At 37.0% G+C, this 20,849-nt stretch overlaps 1 protein-coding gene across 3 annotated transcripts in view; it reads right to left on the bottom strand.

The window, feature by feature from the left end:
• Positions 1-20,849, bottom strand: part of YES1 (YES proto-oncogene 1, Src family tyrosine kinase) — a 66,265-nt gene that overhangs the window by 25,597 nt on the left and 19,819 nt on the right. The window contains exon 1 of one of the 3 annotated variants that reach the window (XM_059139250.1): positions 6,047-6,066. The exons of the other annotated variants lie outside the window; for them this stretch is intronic. Within the exon in view, the coding sequence (XP_058995233.1) occupies positions 6,047-6,053 (7 nt within the window). The 5' untranslated portion in view covers positions 6,054-6,066. Of the gene's footprint in view, positions 1-6,046; positions 6,067-20,849 lie in introns of those variants that run through there. 3 annotated transcript variants of the gene reach the window in all.

Below are 20,849 nucleotides of genomic sequence, written 5' to 3' on the forward strand. Positions count from 1 at the left end.
TATGACCTGTGCTTTCCCAGGTTTGGGAGGATTTTACACCTAAAACTTTCTACCTGCTAAAGTTCTATCCAATCACTGAAGATCATTACAAATGCTACTTTTGCATTCAAGCTTTTCCCCATAATTGGCAAAATATTGCTTTCCTTAAAACCTCCAATGTACTTTCGGGAGATTTTTTTTTTTTTTTTTAGATTATTTATTTATTTATTTATTTGTCAGAGAGAGAGAGAGAGAGAGCGAGTGAGAGGGAGCACAGGCAGACAGAATGGCAGGCAGAGTCAGAGGGAGAAGCAGGCTCCCTGCGGAGCAAGGAGCCCGATGTGGGACTCGATTCCAGGACGCTGGGATCATGACCTGAGCCGAAGGCAGCTGCTTAACCAACTGAGCCACCCAGGCGTCCCTTTCGGGGAGATTTTTATATGGGACTCTCTCACCTTATTCTGTTTGGTTATCTTGTTTTTTGCTTACTGGCCTAATTCCTACGCTATCCCCAAATTACTGGCACTATAGTTCTTAAAAATCAGGAGTTACTCATCTCTTACACACTGTCCAACTTACCAGTGTGACACATATAATACCATTATTACAAAATACTCATTTAATACCACTATTACAAAATCTGCATTGTATTCACTTCCTGGGAGAGCATAAATTTTCATTAATTCACTTACTTTTAAAGATCATTCTCATTTTACAGCTTTTCTTTTTTTATGTGGCATTCAAAAGGAAGTAGAGGAGTGGTAAGACAACTGCCTCATAAATTCTCAAAGACTGAACATTTACAACCTTGACTATGTAACATTTAAAATGTAGCTATACTGCAGTGATCAGACAAGAAATAAAGGGCATCCAAATTGGTAAGGAAGAAGTGAAACTGTCACTATTTGCAGATGACATGATACAATATATAGAAAGCTCTAAAGACTCCATCAAAAAACTATTAGAACTAATAAATGAATTCAATAAAGCTGCAGGATACAAATTTAATATACAGAAATCTGTTGCATTTCTACATACTAATAATGAAGTAGCATAAAGAAATTAAGAAAACAATCCCATTTACAATTACACTAGAAACAAAAATAACTAGGAATAAATTGGCCCAAAGAGGTAAAAGACCTGTACACTGTAAACTATAAAACACTGATTAAAGGAATTGAAGGCAATGCAAACAAATGGAAAGGTATACCATGTCCACGGATTAGAAGAATTAATATTGATAAAATGTCTATAATACCCAAAGCAATCTACAGATTCAATGCAATCCCTATCAAAATACCAATAGCATTTTTCTGATATTTGTTGGATGGAACCACGAAAGACCTGAATAGCCAAAGCAATCTTGAGAAAGAACAACAAAGCTGAGGTATCATAATTCCAGATTTCAAGATTGGTTACCAAAGAGTTATTACAGTACTCAAAATAATATGTACCGGCACAAAAACAGACACACAGGTCAATGGAGTAGAATAGAGAGCCCCAAAATAAACCCATGCTCATAAGGTCTATTGATCGATGACAAAAGAGGAAAGAATATACAATGGGGAAAGGACAGTCTTTTTAATAAATGGTTTGGGGAAAACTGGACAGCTCCATGTGAAAGAATAAAACTGGTCCACTTATACAAAACATAAAAATAAACTCAAAATGAAAAAAATCCCTCAAAATGGATTAAAAACCTAAATGCAAGACTGAAATCATAAAACTCTTAAAAGAAAAACAACAAAAGTGGCAATTTCTTTGACATTAGCTTTAGCAACATATTTTTGGATAGGTCTCCTGCAAGGGAAACAAAAGCAATATAAACTACTGGGACTACACCAAAATAAAAAGCTTTTTGCACAGCAAAGGAAACCATCAACAAAACAAAAAGGCAACCAAATGAATGAAAGAAGATATTTGCAAGTTATATATCTGGTAAGGGGTTATTAGCCAAAATATATAAGGAACATACATAATTCAACACCAAAGTAACAAATAATGGTGGTTGACAGATGGGCAGAATGGAATAGACATTTTCTCAAAGAAGATATACACATGAAAAGATGTTCAACATCGCTAGTCATCAGGGAAAGGCAAATCAAAACCACAATGAGATATAACCTCCCAGCAGTCAGAATGATTAGTATCAGAAAGAAATAAAAAGTGCTGGTGAAGATGTAGAGAAAAAAAACCTTTATGCACTGTTGGTAGTAATGAAAACTGGTGCAGCCACTGTAGAAAACAGTACGGAGGTCCCTCAAAAACTTAAAAATACAACTACAATGTGATCTACTTTTTCACCATAAGTTATGTATCCAAAGAAAACAAACACTAATTCAGAAAGCTTTATGCACCCTTATGTTTACTGCAACATTTTTTATAATAGCCAAGACATGGAAGCAACCTAAGTGTCCATTAATAGATAAATGGGGGCACCTGGGTGGCTCAGTGGGTTAAGCCTCTGTCTTCGGCTCAGGTCATGATCTCAGGGTCCTGGGATAGAGCCCCGCATTCGGCTCTTTGCTCAGTGGGGAGTCTGCCTTCCTTTCTCTGCCTGCCTCTCTGCCTATTTGTGATCTCTGTCTGTCAAACGAATAAGTAAAATCTTAAAACAAAATAAAACAAAACAAAAAAGATAAATGGATAGAGGTGCCTGGGTGGCTCAGTTGGTTGAGCATCTAATTCTTGACCTCAGGTCTTGATCTCGAGACCCATGGTGGGCTTCATGCTGGGTGTGGAGCCTACTTAAAAAAATGTCTTTAAATAGATAAATGGATAAAGCTGTGACAAAATACACAATGGAATATTACTCAGACACAAAAAAAGAATGAGATTTTGACATCTGCAACAACATGGATGTACCCAGAAGGTATTACGCTAAGTGAAATAAATTACCAATTCAATATCTATAACATAAACGGCTACTCACATTCTCAATTTTTGTGACACTTTGTAACTTAGTTTTTGAGATTTGTCTAATTATCCAAATTGTTAAGTTTATATTAGCATAAAGTTACTCATAACATTTATTAATGTACTTTAGTACCACAGGCCTTAGGGATTTCTATTAAAAGTTCTCAACGGCCAACAAGGACTTTACCCTCTAGCTATAAAAAAATCAAATGCTTCCCCACCAGCTAAGACCTTAAAAGAGCTATTAGCTCATACCAACCTGATCAACTCTTTGCCTGGATGTATAGTTTCATTCTACACACACATTCCAGAATACAGAGAGAAATAAAAAGTCAGACAGACTCCTATTGAAGCTTTTAGACTTATTTTCCTACATAGTGTCCTTCTTTTGGAATTTTGCCTGCAACTTTCAGTTGCCTCAGCCTCCATGAATTATGGTCTCTGTCTCCTCAACTTGTTGAGACCACTGTCCTTTGCCCAAGATCCCTCTCCCTGCTCTGTTATTCAGACTGTGCCTCTAGGCAGGAAGTTGGGGTGATTAGGTGACCATATGGCTCACTTGTTTGTTTCCTTTATTTCAGGAATCACAGTCCTGCACTGCTGTTATCCAATATCTGAAAACAGTTGTTTCATATATTTTGTTCAGATTTTCAGTTTTTAGGGTTTTCTGGGGGGAAGGAGCTGGCAAATCCATCATGGCCACTTAAAATGTTCTTAAAAATTAATTCCTAGAAAAAACATTTCATTCCCTGGTTCTAATATCATTAAAGTGCAGAAAGCATTAATTTCCAAATAAATTTGTACTTCAGTTTATATAACAGGTTTATTCTTTAATAATGATCACTTTAAACAAATGAACATTTTAAATATTTCACTATAATTGGTTAAAATGTTCTGTGGGATTTTCTTTTTAATTTTAAGAAAGAAAAATAATTTTTAAAGTATCATTTTCCTTATGTGCCCACATGGTAAATCTAAAATTTATACTCAGCTTAGGGCTCAGTAGGCTGTTTTGAACTCAAGAAGGGGTTTTTTCTAAAGATAAAAATGGTAATGGGGAGAAGTTAAAAATCTCATAAAGACAGAAACTACAGAAAAATCTGATCATACAGATTAATCCCAAAAGGCTGGTGTTGCACTCTGAATGCACATCTTGACAGCAGGTTATCATTACTTTATTGCTAGGAGTTTATTATTTCCCTATCATATGTGGATTCAGCATCGCTATTTCAGTATTCCTAATGCTTTAACCAACTATTTGCTCTGCTTGGGATAGCTATTCCCTACCTCGTATCTTCTACTTAGAATTTTTATTCAATTGTGGTCTATTCCACTTTCCCACAATTTCCCACAGCCACTGCTTGAGGTGCCTATTTCTGAGTGTGCAAAAGCCCTAACTTGAGGACCAGTTATGGTTTGGTCACCAGGTGCCCACCTCATGGTTCTCCTTAAGAGACTGTGAGTCTAGAAGCTACCATCCTGTCTGCTCAGCTTAGCATAAGTTCTTGCTTTTAGCTATACAGATGCCCATTTTAGTAAAATATACTTAAAGTGAAAACCTTTCAAATTGAAATAAATTTCTGTGTTAGAATCATGTTAATACAATTGACTCTTGAAAAAGACAGGTTTGGTTGTGCAAGTCTACTTATACACAGGTTTTTTTTTTTTTTTTTTTTTTTTTACAGTTCTGTAACTATTTCTCTTCCTTATGATTTTCCTAACATTTTTTTTTTTACTGTAAGAATACAATGTTTAATACACATAACATCCAAAATATGTGTTAATTGATTGTTTATGCTATTTTAAAGCTCCTGGTCAACTGTAGACTATTAGTCATTAAGTTTTGGAGGAGTTAAATTTATACATGAATTTTTTACTGGGTTGGGGCTCAGCACCCCCACACCCTAAGTTGTTCAAGAGGCAAATGTATATGCAAAGTTTTACCCTGATTCCTCATCACGCCTCAACTACTTTCTCATCTTCCCTGGATAATTGGGCAAGAAAAAGTGTGAAACTAAAAATACTGAGTTTTTCTGATGAGGGAAATTCTCAGAAGCAGAGAAGTAAAATGGTCCCTTTACTGTTTCTCATATGGCTGTCCTGTCATCCCCCAAAAGAATGTAAATTATTGTATTTGAAAACCGGGGCCATTACATTTGTCTTTTGTCTCAAATTCCTGAAGGAAATAAAGGATTAAAGTAGTGACAACAACAAGAAATGCTACCAGATTTTTCACTCAGGCATTCTCTTTCTTCAAACCACTAGACTTTGATAATCCTATTTCAACTTTCCCACTTCTTTTCTTTCCATATACCCCCCCAAATTATTTTAGCAAAATTTATTCCAACTCCCCTATATTTTGCATACTTGCTTAAAATGTTGATTTCTGACTATGCTTGCTGTTTCCACTACATTAAAACTGTCCATTAAGGTCCCCAATTAACTCCACCTTGCTAATCCGATAGTCAATTTTCAGTCCTCATCTTACTTGAGGTGTCAGCCACACCGGACACAGGGATCACCTCTTTTCCTAAAAATGCTTTTTCTACCTGGTTTTCTAGGACACACACCCCTAGTGCTCCCCCTACTATGTAGCCCCAGTCACTTCTCTAACCTCATCTCCTACTGTGGCAGTCCAGGGCTGCCACAGAGACTTCTTCCTATCCTTCAGATGGGCCATCTCAGATCACTGCACTTTCTTTTTCCTGCCTAGAAAGCTCTTCTACCAGATACTTACACAGCTTATCCCTCAGCTTCTTTAAGTCTTTGTGCTACTGTCACCTTCTCCATGACACCATCTCTGACCAACCTATATGAAGCAGCAATACAACACACTCCCCAGAACACTGCCTATTCTCCTTTAACCTGGTTTATTTTTCTTGATGTCATTTATCAACATATAAAACACAAAGGCTAAGCACACAGACTGTTTTATTTGTTTACTGGATGTACAGCACAGTAGTTAAGAGCACAGACTTTAGAGACAGAATATCTGGGTTCAAAGTCTGCCACTTAGCTGGGTAAACTTTGGCAAGTTACTCAACCTTACTATGCCTCAGTTTCCTCAGCTACAAAATGGAGATAATAAAAGTAAGCCTCCAAGAGTTGTTGAGGGTTAAATGAGTTATTTGTAATGCACCTAAAACAGTACCTGGCATATATTAATGTCTGCTATCATCGTGATGATTTTGATGATAATGATGGCTCCCCTCTCCAGAATATAAGAAAAAGAAAACTGAAAAAAAAAATATTAAAGTATAACACATGCACAGAAAAATAAACATAACAAATGTACACTTCAATGAATTAGCAGAAACGGAATACCAATGTAACTCAACACTAAGATCAAGAAACGTACTGCCAACAACCAGTCTACTGGAAATACACCTTATAGTAGACTGCTGGGTCAGAGTACACACAGCTGAACACTGCTGAACAGAGTATACACTACTGTTTTCCAAGGTGGCTGTATCAGTTTATACTTCCAAGAGCAGAGTATGAGAGTGACCACTGCTTCACATCTTCACTAGTGCTTGGCATTTTCAATCTATCTGGTGGATATGACAATTACCAATGAAGCAAGTGCCTTTAAATGTTTATTGGCCATTCTCCTTTGTCAGATGCCTGTTCAAGACATTTGTTCACTTTTCTATAGGGTTATCTTTTTCTTATGATATATAAGCATTTTCTATATTTTCTAAATATCAGAGGAGTAAAATTTTTATCCCCTTCACTCCTCTATCCCCCTAGTACAAAGCTAAGAACATATGAATGAATGCTTATTTCGCCTTCAGATCACCTCCATTTCTACAACTCTGCTTCATAATCTGCAATTTATGGTGATTCTCAACCTCTAATTCTACTGAAATTCTAACACGTTGACTATCTAATAATCTTTACAAAGTAAAGATTTATAAAGACTTTATAAAGATCTATTAAAGTATTTCAGGTTAACCTCCCCAATTTACTTTCCTAACCTGCTTTCCCCATCAATACTAAACTTCTAAAACACAGGCTTAAGGGCTGGGGAAGATAAAAAATAAAATAAAATAAAAATAAATTAAAAGTTAACTACAGAAATCAGATACTGTGTTTTAGGCAGAAATAGCAGGAAAAGCCCACAGACAAGGGAGAATAAAGTGGATTTTGAAACCGTAAGTAGCTCAGTGTTGAAATACAACATATAAGAATGAGAGGAAAGAGGAGGCCAGAATAAACAGCAACAGGAACAGCCTATGTCCCAAGGATTTTTTTTTTTAAGATTTTATTTATTTGACAGAGAGAGAAATCACAAGTAGGCAGAGAGACAGGCAGAGAGAGGGGGGAAGCAGGCTCCCTGCTGAGCAGAGAGCCCAATGTGAGGCTCCATCCCAGGACTTAGAGATCATGACCTGAGCCAAAGGCAGAAGCTTAACCCACTGAGCCACCCAGACGCCCTACAAGGATCTTTTTTTTAAAGACTTTATTTACTGGGGCGCCTGGGTGGCTCAGTGGGTTAAAACCTCTGCCTTCAGCTCAGGTCATGATCCCAGGATCCTGAAATCGAGCCCCGCATGGGGCTCTCTGCTCAGCGGGGAGCCTGCTTCCTCCTCTCTCTCTCTGCCAGCCTCTCTGTTTACTCGTGATCTCTGTCTGTCGAATGAATAAACAGAATCTTAAAAAAAAAAAAAAAAAAAGACTTTATTTACTAAGAGAGCTCTAGTGCGCACATGAGTGGGGGGAGGGGCAGAGGGAGAAAGATGAGGAGAACCTCAAGCAGACTTGTGCTGACATGAAGCCCGACACAGGGCTTGCTCTCACAACCCCAAGATCATAACCTGAGCTAAAATCAAGAGTCAGGCGCTTAAATAACTGAGCCACGCAGGCACCCCATCACAAAAATGTTGAAAATGGTTCTGAATAATTCTGTCCAAAAACCAAACAAATTGTTTTCCCTAAAAAGACCAAGCATAGAAACAGTTCTACAAATACTTGCAGGTTTTCCAACCATTTCCTAACTTATCAATTCCATAAGTCAGATAAAAATGTATTTCATCTTTATAATATATACGGATGGTCATATATCAGAATTACCCTATTGAACTTACTGTGTAACAGTGTGACTAACAGAGCTGGAACATATTTGATACATCTCTTAATGCATCTGGCTCAGTCATTAGCAGGTAGCACAATGCAGCACGTGTTAAGGTATTTCATTTTAATAATATTTTAAACTTTGACAATGCCTTGTTTCCAAAGTACTTTATCACTTAATCTGATCCCATAATAATCCTAATAAGAGTAAGGATAATCTCTACATCATATAAGGAACCTGAAGCCTGGGGAGGCTGACTTGCTCACAGAGATGAGTTCTAGGTTACCTTCTTTCCAATACCCACACAGGGCCTCTAGGGAAGCCTTGTGTATACCATTTTCTGTTCTTTAATAAGTTATTAAATATTAGCCCTTTAGAAAATGTTACAAACATGATGACACTACTGGCATTCAGCTTCACTGCCCCACCTATAATACAAGCTAAATGAAAACGGTACCCCACCCCTCTGCACCATGACCATGTTGTTTTATTAGTAATAGTGATTAATATTTCTCAATTTAACATACTTTTAAACTGTTAAAAAAATTAAATGTACATTTTATCTATACACTAATTCTAGAAAGCTAAGCAATTATTACATCATATGCTGTATCCAGTGATGGGGTGGGGGGAGGAGGATAATAGTTTGGCATTTTGCCCAGATGGCTCCAGTTTACAACTAAGTTTTAAATCTGTAAGAAATCCCAAAGAAATAAATTAGATAATAAGTAATTATAGAATTAATCATAAGATATGAAATGATCAGTTCTCCACAGGTCACAGTGCTCTACAGACCATAAACATGAGGGATGATTTTTCTTTAACTTTCACTTTTAAATCTCCTCCCTTTAGCATAAAGCACAAAAGGCAGGCAGGACTAGGAAAGAATAGAAAACATGGATGGAAAGGAGGAAACAGCAGACTACTAAAGGGCGTGCACTTTGTCTTGTAAAAGCAAACAAAGAACTTAATTTTCCAAGTCAAAGGGAGAACAGAAAATGTGAGCAATGGAAAACTGAGCTTTCAGTGCTCACTGATAGCAATTTTCTACCTTTTGTTTTGCTTTGTTTCATTTTAGATACACTAACAACTGACTTTAAAGAAAAAGTAAGTCTGCTCATTCTAAATTCTTAGTGGTTCCCTATAGTTATTTTAATGAAACATGGCATAGATCAGCCATAACAAGGATCTGATGTAGAAAATATGTAAAAAATTGTGAAGAAGAAGCGCCTGGGTGGCTCAGTCAGTTAAGCATTTGTCTTTGGTTCAGGTTGATCTCAGGGTCCTGGCATCAAAACCTAAGTTGGGTTCCCTGCAAAGCAGGGAGCCTGCTTCTCCCTCTTACTCTGCCCACCACTCACCCTGCTTGTGAGTCTCTACCACACTTGATCTTAGCCAAAAGGCCGAGAAGCGATGTGTGAGTCTCTACCAAATAAATAAATAAAACCTTAAAAAAAAAATTGTAAAGAATACTTAAAATGTATTAGGAGCTATAGTAATAAAAATCACTTACAACTTAATGTAAAGTCCAAGATTTTTAAAAAATTACTATATTCAACATGAAACAGATCTGAATTATGAAGATCCCAGGTAAAAGTTAATTACCTTTGGCCACTTTAGGCAATTATTAAAAACCATTTGTTTGCAGAAAGGCACATGAGCCATCATTCCCTCTATAAATTCAGTCAACTGGGGCGCCTGGGTGGCTCAGTGGTTTGGGCTGCTGCCTTCGGCTCGGGTCATGATCTCAGGGTCCTGGGATCGAGCCCCGCATCGGGCTCTCTGCTCCGCAGGAAGCCTGTTTCCTCCTCTCTCTCTCTCTCTGCCTGCCTCTCTGCCTACTTGTGATCTCTGTCTGTCAAATAAATAAATAAAATCTTAAAAAAAAAAAATAAATTCAGTCAACTTTTGGGGGGAAAAAAGCTGATTTTATACCTATCATAAAAAGATTTTTTTAAAAGATTTTATTTATTTGAGAGAGAGAGGCAGAGCACAGAGAAGCAGACTCCCTGCTGAGTAGAGACTCACCACCCCCCATCCCCCATGTGGAGCTCGATCCCAGGACTCAGATCATGACCTGAGCTGAGGCAAACGCTTAACCCACTGAGCCACCCAGGCACCCCCTCTCTTAAAAATTTTTATTCTTTCAGATTTTCACTTTATCTACTACTGTCGTTTACCAAAATTTTATACCTTTAAATTATAGTAAATAATTTGATATTACTTAAGACTAAAGAGCAGGAGAAATTAGATACATATTTTTAGAAAATGTATAAAATTGACCTGAAAGTCTTTTAATTTTCCCCCACATTTAATTTCTTTCCACCACGCTTTTGCTATAACAATACCCTGAGTTTCAATGTATGTTTTGGCCAATACATTTAAAACTTAGAAGCTTAATTGGTATATAAATTGAATATACAGCTGTACACGTATGGGGCACCTGGGTGGCTCAGTGGGTTAAGCCTATGCCTTCAGCTCAGGTCGTGATCTCAGGGTCCTGGGATCAAGCCCCACATCGGGCTCTCTGCTCAGCAGGGAGCCTGCTTCCCCCCCCCCTCTGCCTGCCTCTCTGCTACTTGTGATCTCTGTCAAATAAATAAAATCTTAAAAAAAAAAAAAACTGTACACGTGAAATTAATACAGACAATTTGGGGAGAGGAAGCTTTCAGCATTAGAAGTTAACAAGCAAGGAATAATCAGATGTACTTCAAAAACCAAAAGAAGTCACATGAATCACATGAAGGGAAGCATAGCTAGAGATGAGCTGGGAAGTAAGGCAAGAAGTAATCAATTTAATCTGTTATAATTCTCAAAAGCTAGGAACCTTCCTGATCTTTGATACCTTTTGGTACAGGTCTTGTATTCTGTTCAACTACTAATCTTTTCTCAGGAATTAGCAGAAGCTATATATTTGCCTCTCATACTCAAGCTAATATTCCTAGTAATAGGAGTAACAAAGATTTTTTTTTTAAAAGTAAGTTTTGATACCCAACAATTTAATTTGTGCATATTATATATATATCTAAAACCACTTTTTTCCAGTTACAAAAAACTTTGTTTTGAATTTTAGATGTACAGAAGTTATAAACACATTTGTAATGTATGTGCTGCCAAAGAGAACACAAATTTTTTTTTTTTTTAATTTTATTCATTTGAGAGAGAGAGAAAGAAAGCACGAGCAGGGGTGGGGCAGAAGGAGAAGCAGACTCACCACTGGGCAAGGAGCCAGATGAGGGACTTGATCCCAAGGTCCTGGGATCACAATCTGAGCCAAAGAGAGGTGCTCAACTGAATGAGCCACCCAGGCACTCCAAATCATGTTCTTTTAAAACACTGTCCTTTTTAGCTTATTTTCCTACATAATATCCTTTCTCAAGCAAGATGATATATTACTCATGTAGTTTATTTTGTTAGAATTTGATACAAATTAAATTTTTCAAAATTTTAATTACCAAATATTAAAAGATTTTTAATTTTTAACCTTCATTAAGAAAATTCTATCCTGGGGCACCTGGGGGCTCAGTGGGTTAAAGCCTCTGCCTTCAGCTCAGGTCATGATCCCAGGGTCCTGGGATTGAGCCCTGCATCGGGCTCTCCGCTCCACGGAGAACCTGGTTCCTCCTCTCTCTCTGCCTGCCTCTCTGCCTACTTGTGATCTCTGTCAAATAAATAAATAAAATCTTTAAAAAAAAGAAAAAAGAAAATTCTATCCTATCCTCAACAAATAAAAAAGTATGGTTTTGTATATTGTTTAATTTTCTTAGCCTGTCTCTCAAAATCAATGCCAATACAATTGCCTGTAGTTCTACCAGGTAATGTATATATTAAATACCAATTCTGCTTTAAACAGCCCTCTTTTTTCTTCTGCAGTCTACAGAATAATGGTAATTATACAGTAGAATGGCAAAGACAAGCAATGACTTTCTAGCAATTTGTTGCAAGAGAACATGATTTTACTTTTTAAATTAGCAGAAAAAGTCTCCCAGATTTTCTAAAATAAACTTATTACATATGTACCTCATTTCTCTCCCAGAAATGAGGGGTGAAGATGAAAGATTAGTTCTAGTTTTGCCAAAACACCCACTACTCATTATAGGAGGCTCTTTAAGCTGGGCAACCATTGGAACACCTTCCAGGAATCTCAAATTTACCATCTCCAAAATGGGACCTGCCATCTTTCCCATCAAAACCCACCCTTCTTCTCTGTCACCCGTGTTTCAGTGAATGGTAAGTACATACTGCCTTAATCAGACTCCTCAGAGTCATTCTTAACTCATACCTCATATATCCAATGAGTCACCAGGACCTGACCATACGATTCTATAATCTCCAAAATTCTTCCACTTCTCCAACTAATTACTACTTCACTTGGCTACTAATCATTTACTGTCTGTACTATTGCAAAACTTCCTTAACTGACTTCCATACCCCTAGTGTTAATGTTTCTCTAGTCTTTTATGGTTGCAGTGTGAAGATGCATTTTCTACAAAGAAAATGTGATAAGGAGTGTGAAACTGAATGGAGTTGGGAGGCCAGAGGGGGAATTCTCTGCCCTAGGGCTTGAGATTGTGGGTCCCAAGAAGAGACATACCTCACATTCCCAATAGGCAGAAGCTTACTTTATTCCTTCAATAGGAGAAGGGAAGAATTTCTCCTTAGCACAGCAACAAACTCAGACAATAAAAATACCACAACTCAGCCTATGAGAAACCATCACCACTGACTTCTCAATTTCCTATAAAAGACTTTTGTTCAACTTCCAACTTTCTCCTTTTCTCTACAAGGTAAGGTTCTTCTCCTTTGATCTTGACTTGTCCCTGGTGTCCCAAATTGGAATGCTCTGCTATATCCGAATACACCCATTTTCCTGCTCAAAATAACTGACAGTTTTTAAAGATCAACAGGTTCCTTCAATGGCCCTAACCTCCTCTTGCTCCCAAAATAAAGAACAAATAACTAAATATGAAATAGAAGGCCCTGAATAATTTGATTTACCTCTCCAGGCTCATCTTTCCATTCATCTACCACATTCTATGCTCCCTACATACTGAATTTCTTTTAGATCTTCAAATGCACCATGTTCTTTTCACAAATGTTTGGCAAAATCTACCTTCCCTTATGCTTGACTTATGAATACCCAATCTTCAGGCCTTAAACATTCGAGGAATCTTCCCTGACCTCTCAAGTGCTCTTAAGGCACATTTTATTCCCTCCCCCACGTATTCTCTACCCTGAGTTGTCACTGCCTGTTTGTCTCTATCTTCCTCTGAACTATAAACTCTGGGACAGCAAATTTTTTTTTATCTCTTTTGTAGGTTGGCCTACTGTCTAGCCCACAGCTGATATCCAGTATTCTTAGAGTGAATGAGTTAAGAACTAACTTTGGAGTTAGACCTACATTTCAATCCTGGTTCTTTCACTTTTGAGCTACTGTGATCCTCTATCAGATTACTTAAATTGCTCCTAAACCCTAAGTTCTTTTTCTTTTTCTTTTTAATGATTAATAATACCTGTCTTGCAAGGTTGTGACAATTAACTGACAAACAGAGAACAGCTAACACATACTCGAACAAAGGCAAGTGTTTGCACTGGTTAAGACTCTTCTGGCTACAAGGACAGAATCTGACTAAAGGTAGCTAAAGCAAAAAGGGGAACTTTTACAAGATATAGATCTGCATTTTAGAGATAGATGAGGGATTCTAAGTATGAACTCCACATTACTAAACTAAAGGATTCTAGCCCAGACTCCTCAAGCCAATGGGATCACCACTGAAACATGGCAGATGAAGAAAGTCTTAGAAAATGAGGGAGTCTAGGCAATCAAAGCACTCAGGGCTTACTACTCCATCCATTAAGTAAATGCTATTAATGGTTCACAAGAATTATTTTACTTCAGTGAATTAGCTATGATAGGAATATATTAGTAGTTAGTCAAGTTTTAAGTTATACTTCTCTGATTTAAGTTCTATATGAACGGGAAACGTGATATTAACATGAAACATGTAAAAAGGATTATTCTCTTTATTTCTAACTCCCTGAACTTCTGATCTAAACAGCTAATGATATAAGACAGACTAAAGGGACACCAGGTGGCTCAGTCTGTTAAGTGTTTACCTCTTTGTTTCTGCTCAGGTCATGATCTCAGGGTCATGAGATTGAGCCCCACACTGAGCTCCATGCTCACCAGGGGTCTGCTTGAAGATTCTCTCCCTGTGCCCCTTCCCCCACTTGCTCTAGTGCTCTCTCTGAAATAAATAAATCTTAAAAAAAAAAATACAGACTATAAAGGCACGTATATTATATATATATACTTATATATGTATACATATATACTGTATGTATATATGTATACATATATACTGTATGTATATATGTAAGAACATATATACATACATATGTATACATACATACATATAGTATACATACTATATGTATACTATGTGTATGTGTGTATATATATACATACATATGTGTGTGTGTATATATATATATGGAAAAATCTAAGGATATTCTAATAAAGTTTCAAATTATATAGTATACTTCTAGCTAGAGATTCAATGAGAGTTGGGAATAGATTTCAAAAAACACCCTTTAAAATGTGAATTAGCACACTCTAAATGCCTTTCTCCTATCTTGTTCCAAATTGAACAGAAAACCTTATATAAAGCACTTTATAAATGGATTTTATAAAAACATTTGGGAAAAATCATCACATAACCTTTTCTAGTTCTCTAGCAATAAGTATAGATCCAAGGTTATAACAAAACTAAATCTGAGAGCTCAACTTATTCAATTGGGAAAATCAGCATAAAACAGAGTGAGTTAACATATCTACTTCCCTCACTAAACCGATTTTTCTAAGCTTCTTTATGTAGTATCATTTACTGGTTATTTTTTCACCTGATATTAATACTTGTAATATACAGGGACGCCTGGGTGACCCAGTTGGTTAAGCAGCTGCCTTTGGCTCAGGTCATGATCCCAGCGTCCTGGGATTGAGTCCCACATCGGTCTCCTTGCTCGGTGAGGAGCCTGCTTCTCCCTCTACCTCTGCCTGCCATTCTGTCTGCCTGTGCTCGCTCGCTCTCTCTCTCTCTGACAAATAAAATCTTAAAAAAATATACTTGTAATATACAATTAACAAAGTTTTTTAGCTCTTTCTTTTAATAATAAACAAAATAAACAGAAGCTATTTACACTAAAGAAAACAGGAATACTAAATTAACTGAGTCTTCCTAAATTTCTTATTGGCAAAAATGCCTATGTTGAGACACATTTTGTCACAAATACGGCACAAAAACAAAAACTTTTCTTGCAATTTTAAGTGTCTATAGGACATTTATTAAGCACAGTTTCTAATTTCTTCTTGGATTAAGAGCAAGTTTTTAAATTTTGACTCTTCTGCCTTTCTCTTCCACTCTTAAAACCTCTTGTTACTAAACTGTACCCACCTGGATATATCCAGGCTGCTCTTCCTACTTTAAAATCAGAAATGAGCCACCTTAATTCCATCTACAACTGTAATTCCCCTCAGCTATGTAACTTAATACATTCACAGGTCCTGGGAGTTAGGATATGGATTTTTCAGGGGAAGCCATAATTCTGCCTATCACAGTGCCTATAATCTATAATAAACAGAATTAGTATTCACTAATTCGGTATAATAAACATGCTACCAAAATCATACTGATTTGTTATGGTTTAGATAGTGAGCATGTTTTGGCTCAAAATGTATATATGTTAATTAGGTATTAAGGAATGTAACTTTTCTAAATTAGGAGCATGGTTTAATTTATTTAGCTCTCAAAGTAAAACAAAGTCAATTGAGTGAACTTCCTCATCTAACCAGGTCTTAGAGGGAGTAAGTCAGTCAGAGATACCATCTCCCTCTTCCCGTATCAAACCTCTGAAGCACTAGCCTTGGAGGGAGAAAGAGAAACAAGTAAAGTTGGCCTCGTTCTAAGTGGCTGAAGGACAGAAGCACTGTAAAAAGCCTGAATCCTGGTAACAGGCCTGTGGTTGGCATAAACCCATAAACCTGTTTGGATGACACTTGACCAACGTTCTTCAAGTGAATCCTAATGAGAATTCAACAGGAAACTGGTCTCAGCAATGACCAAAACTACTAGGGATTTAAAGACAGGAGACTTTAAGTACAAGGATGACTTCCTTCTTTGTTACACTGAACATGGAAGGATTTTCCTTTTTTCCTCTCCCTGGAGAGGAAGGGGTGATTGATATACGAGAACTTAACTTGAGGGAGTTATTTGTGAATTAGCCTACTTTAGTAAGATTTATCTGTAAACCCCTAACTCAATGCTCCTGGTGTTTTTATGGTCATTTGCAGATATGTGCAGAGCTGTGAAAATTTAAGTTGCCAGAACCACATGTCCCCAGCTCAGGTCAAACAAGGCTTTCATACTGTAAACAAGTGTCCCTTCAGCAGTCTATTTAGTGTCACTTTGGGGTGTGTGTGTGTGTGTGTGTGTGTGTGTTATGCTGGTGATGTCACTGTTTAAGCACTGAAGTGCTGTCTAGGGTTCTGAAACCAAAAAGGCTGAGGTGTGCCTGACAGAGAATACGTAATACAAGCTTCACTTGGACATCAGTTACAGTGCTATTTGTGAGTTCAATGTTAATGAATCAACAGGACACATTAAATAAGCTATCACCCATGGAACAGAAGCACACATGGAACAAGATTATGAATTGATCAGTTGACAGAAATGTGGAACTTAACCTTGTAATTCCTCTAGGAGCAATGAGTCAGTATTCACTAATTTGGTGTTCACAGTGACTTTCTAAAACATACTGCAAATAATGAAATTGACTATACATGAATATTTTGATAGAAAAGATATCTAAGAGTCAAGTTATGCTTTTCTAAAGTTGTGATACATACTGCCGAATTTCCTTCTAAAAAATATCCCTCTAATAACAAAAATTAAAACTTTTAAAATCTAAAATACCATACTTTTAAAATGCTTTTAAAAATATAGCTTCTTGGGGCACCTGGGTGGTTCAGTGGGTTGAGCCGCTGCCTTCGGCTCGGGTCATGATCTCAGGGTCCTGGGATCGAGTCCCGCATCAGGCTCTCTGCTCAGCAGGGAGCCTGCTTCCTCCTCTCCTCTTTCTGCCTGCCTCTCTGCCTACTTGTGATCTCTCTCTGTCAAATAAATAAAAAAAAAAATCTTTAAAAAAAATAAATAAAAATAAAAAATATCCCTCTAATAACAAAAATTAAAACTTTTTAAATCTAAAATACCATACTTTTAAAATGCTTTTAAAAATATAGCTTCTTGGGGCACCTGGGTGGTTCAGTGGGTTAAAGCCTCTGCCTTCAGCTCAGGTTCTGATCCCAGAGTGCTGGGATCGAGCCCTGCCTGGTGGGGAGCCTGCTTCCACTTCCTCCTCTCTCTCTCTCTCTGCCTGCCTCTCTGCCTACTTGTGATCTCTGTCAAATAAATAAATAAAATATCTAAATAAATAAATAAATAAATAGCTTCTTGGGGTGCCTGGGTGGCTCACCTGAACTGAGCATCTGCCTTCAGTTCAGGTCATGATTGGCAGGGTCCTAGGATAGAGTCCTGCATTGGGCTCCTTGCTCAGTGGGAAGCCTGCTTCTCCCTTTGCCTACTGCTACCCCTGTCTGAGCATGCTCTGACAAATAAATAAATAAAATCTTTAAAAATAAATAAAGTAAAATAAAAGGCATAGCATCTTGTTTGTTCTATTTTTATTTTTTAAGATTTTGTTTATTTATTTGAGAGAGAGACAGTGAGAGAGAGAGAATGAGAGGGGAGAAGATTAGAGGGAGAAGCAGACTCCCTGTGGAGTTGGAGCCCAATGCGGGACTCGATCCTGGGACTGCAGGACCACGACCTGAGCTGAAGGCAATTGCTTAACCAACTGAGCCACCCAGGCGCCCCATGTTCTACTTTTAAATTACATCTTTAAATGAATTAAAACCTCTAACAATATCCATACTATCTTTGCATTATTAAATAAATTAAAATTCATTCAAATGAGCTGCTACATTATATTGTTTTGCTTCAAATAGAAAAAGTATTGAATTTGCTAAGCATATAACTTATCGCCAATTACTAAAACAAATCAGGGGCATCTGGGTGGCTCAGCTGGTTGAGTGCCCAACTCTTGATTTCGGTTCAGATCATGATCTCAGGGTCCTGAGATGGAGCCCCACATTGCGCTCCAAGCTCGGTGTAGAGTCTGCTTGTCCCTTTCCCTCTGCTCCTCCCCTAACTCACATGCTCTCTCTTCCTCAAATAAATAAAACAAAAATCAATGTGAACAATTAAGAACAAGTAGTTATGACATTCATATTTTATATGTATATTTAATAATGTGGATATTATATTCACTACATTTCAATGGATTTTGATGAATGAGTAAAGGAAGAAACCGAACACAAGGTAATGCAGCAAGTAGTATGATGAAGCATGTAGGGTAGAATAACTAATGAACTGAATATAATCTATAAAAAATACATTTCTCTTAATTAGATGACAATGATAGCTACAAAACAACAGATGACACTTAGTGAGCAGTTACTGCATTATAGCCTGCTTAGTACTTAAAATGGTTTATCTCATTTAGCCTCAAAACATCCTAAAAACCAATTACTGTTACTTTTCTTATTTACAGATACAAAACCTAATATGCAGAGGGTTAAGTAACTTGTCCAAGGTCATACACCAAGTGAGGCAATAAGACTCCAGAGTCCCAGTGGTTTACCAGTGTCAAAATGAACATATTTAAAGCTTCAAGTTGTACAAACGTCCCCACAATAGCTTCAGGTATTTATTAAAAATGAAGATTCTTGGTTCTCAGTCCAGGTTTACTAAATTACAATTTCTAGAGGTAGAATTTAGGAGCCTGCACAACCCAAGTGATGAAAAGCAACAGTGAAGTCTGAAACCCATCACTTTTAGTATATGACTGACTCCTATTCCTATGCTAGAAGCACATATATTTCTGGTGCTAGACGCACCCTATAACCAGAAAGCATCTTGCCTTTGCCATCTCTGTGTCTTTGTTCATGTTATTTGCTCCCTCTGCAATGTCCATTTTATTTATCCGTCAAAACATACTCAAATCCCACCCCACCATGCCTTCCCTGAATGTGTTTCTCTTCTTTTGATTTGCCATTGAACTTTAAACCTCAAATACAAAATTTCTTGGAGGTCTAAGTAGTAGTATACTTAATAAACAGGGAACTAATAAACAGAGTTTCCTTTTTATCTCCTAAAAAGCTTAATTAATTAACATGATGACTTGCCTGAAACAGACATAATTTTTTTTTTCTTTTAAAGTTTGTTAGGACACCTGAGTGGCTCAGTTGGTTAAGCTGCCTTCAGTTCAGGTCATGATCCCGGAGTCCTCGGATCAAGTCCCGCATTGGGCTCCCAGCTCAGCAGGGAGTCTGCTTTTCCCTCTGACTTCTCCTCTCTCGTTCTCTCTCTCTCTCAAATAAATAAATAAATAAGATATTAAAGTTTGTTGAAATGAGGGTGGGGGGGCGTAGGTAGTTCAGTCGGTTAGGCATCTGCACTCAGCTAAGGTCCTGGCATGGAGCCCCACCTTGGGCTCCTTGCTCAGTTGGGGAGCCTGATCTCCCTTTCCCTCCGCTTGCAGCTCCCCCGGCTTGTGCTCTCTCTGCTAAATAAAAAAACAAAATCTTTAAAGTAAATAAATAAAGTAAGTTTGTTGAAATAAATCCTTTCCCAATCAATGTTTATGACTGGACTCAAAACGTAAATATTAGCCAACAAACTAATGTTTGAATCTGGCCTCTTTAACTGAAGGGAGTGTAGATTTAAAAAAACAGAGCATGTAGGATAAAAAAATAAATTCAACCTACAATAAATTAACATATATCAGATTAATTCACTAGTTATCTATATCCCATGTAAGCTGTAAAGACTTGATAATGACTTCAAAAACTGCTCTAGCCTCAAAATATCAGTATAAAGTGGGTGATCCGAAAATAAGTTATATTAGAAAGGCAAAATGCATGGTGACCATTTCCAGAAACTTCTGACATCATCTTATCAACAATTCAGGGTGACAACAGTAATTGATAATATTAGTTTTCTGCACTGCTTGTTATATAGCAACAGCTACTATTTCCATGTAGAAATACTATAGATACTTGAACAAATTGAATCTTATGGGGAAAAAAGTATTTGGACATACCAAAATTTTATATAATTGAGTTCCATGGACCGTATCTGTATCATAAAATCAAACAGATCTGCAGGACATATGTTAAGAACTTCATTCCATCTACAATTTGAATCTCCAAAGAATATGAAGTTGCCTGCTTTTACTTTTTGAAGTAAAAAATTAATGTGGAAATAGTGTGAATGGTTTTGTTCCAGTCTGATGAAGTTGTTGCATTAAAAGGAGATCAAGTTTCTAATTAAAAAACAGTTGATATTTTCTTTCCTTCTACCTTCATTTTGTATGATGAGCCTTCTCCCCTGAGCTAAGAATGATCACTTATTCTCAGTCTCGAGTTCCTTAGCATGACTTAAGAATTAAAGCCAGAACACTGGTACAATATTTCTAAACTATTCCTTATCTTTGTGCCCTACTATTTCAATCCTGAAATCATTTTTTAAAAACATGTATACGGTAACTATGTGTAAAACATTCTCTAAAATCTTCTTTAAAAAAAAAAAAAAAAAACATGATTTCTAAGGTTTCTCATATACAAGGAGTGGAAGTTTCCAACTATGGAAAACTGTTAGAATTCAACAAGAATTTCTTTACTCCCCAATACTATCTTGTGCTATTACCAAAATCTTAACAGAAATATTAGCAGTATTTGCTTGCTCGCGTCAAGTGTGTAAAA

Source organism: Mustela lutreola, chromosome 11 (assembly GCF_030435805.1).
Source record: "Mustela lutreola isolate mMusLut2 chromosome 11, mMusLut2.pri, whole genome shotgun sequence".
Classification (NCBI taxonomy): Eukaryota; Metazoa; Chordata; class Mammalia; order Carnivora; family Mustelidae; genus Mustela; species Mustela lutreola.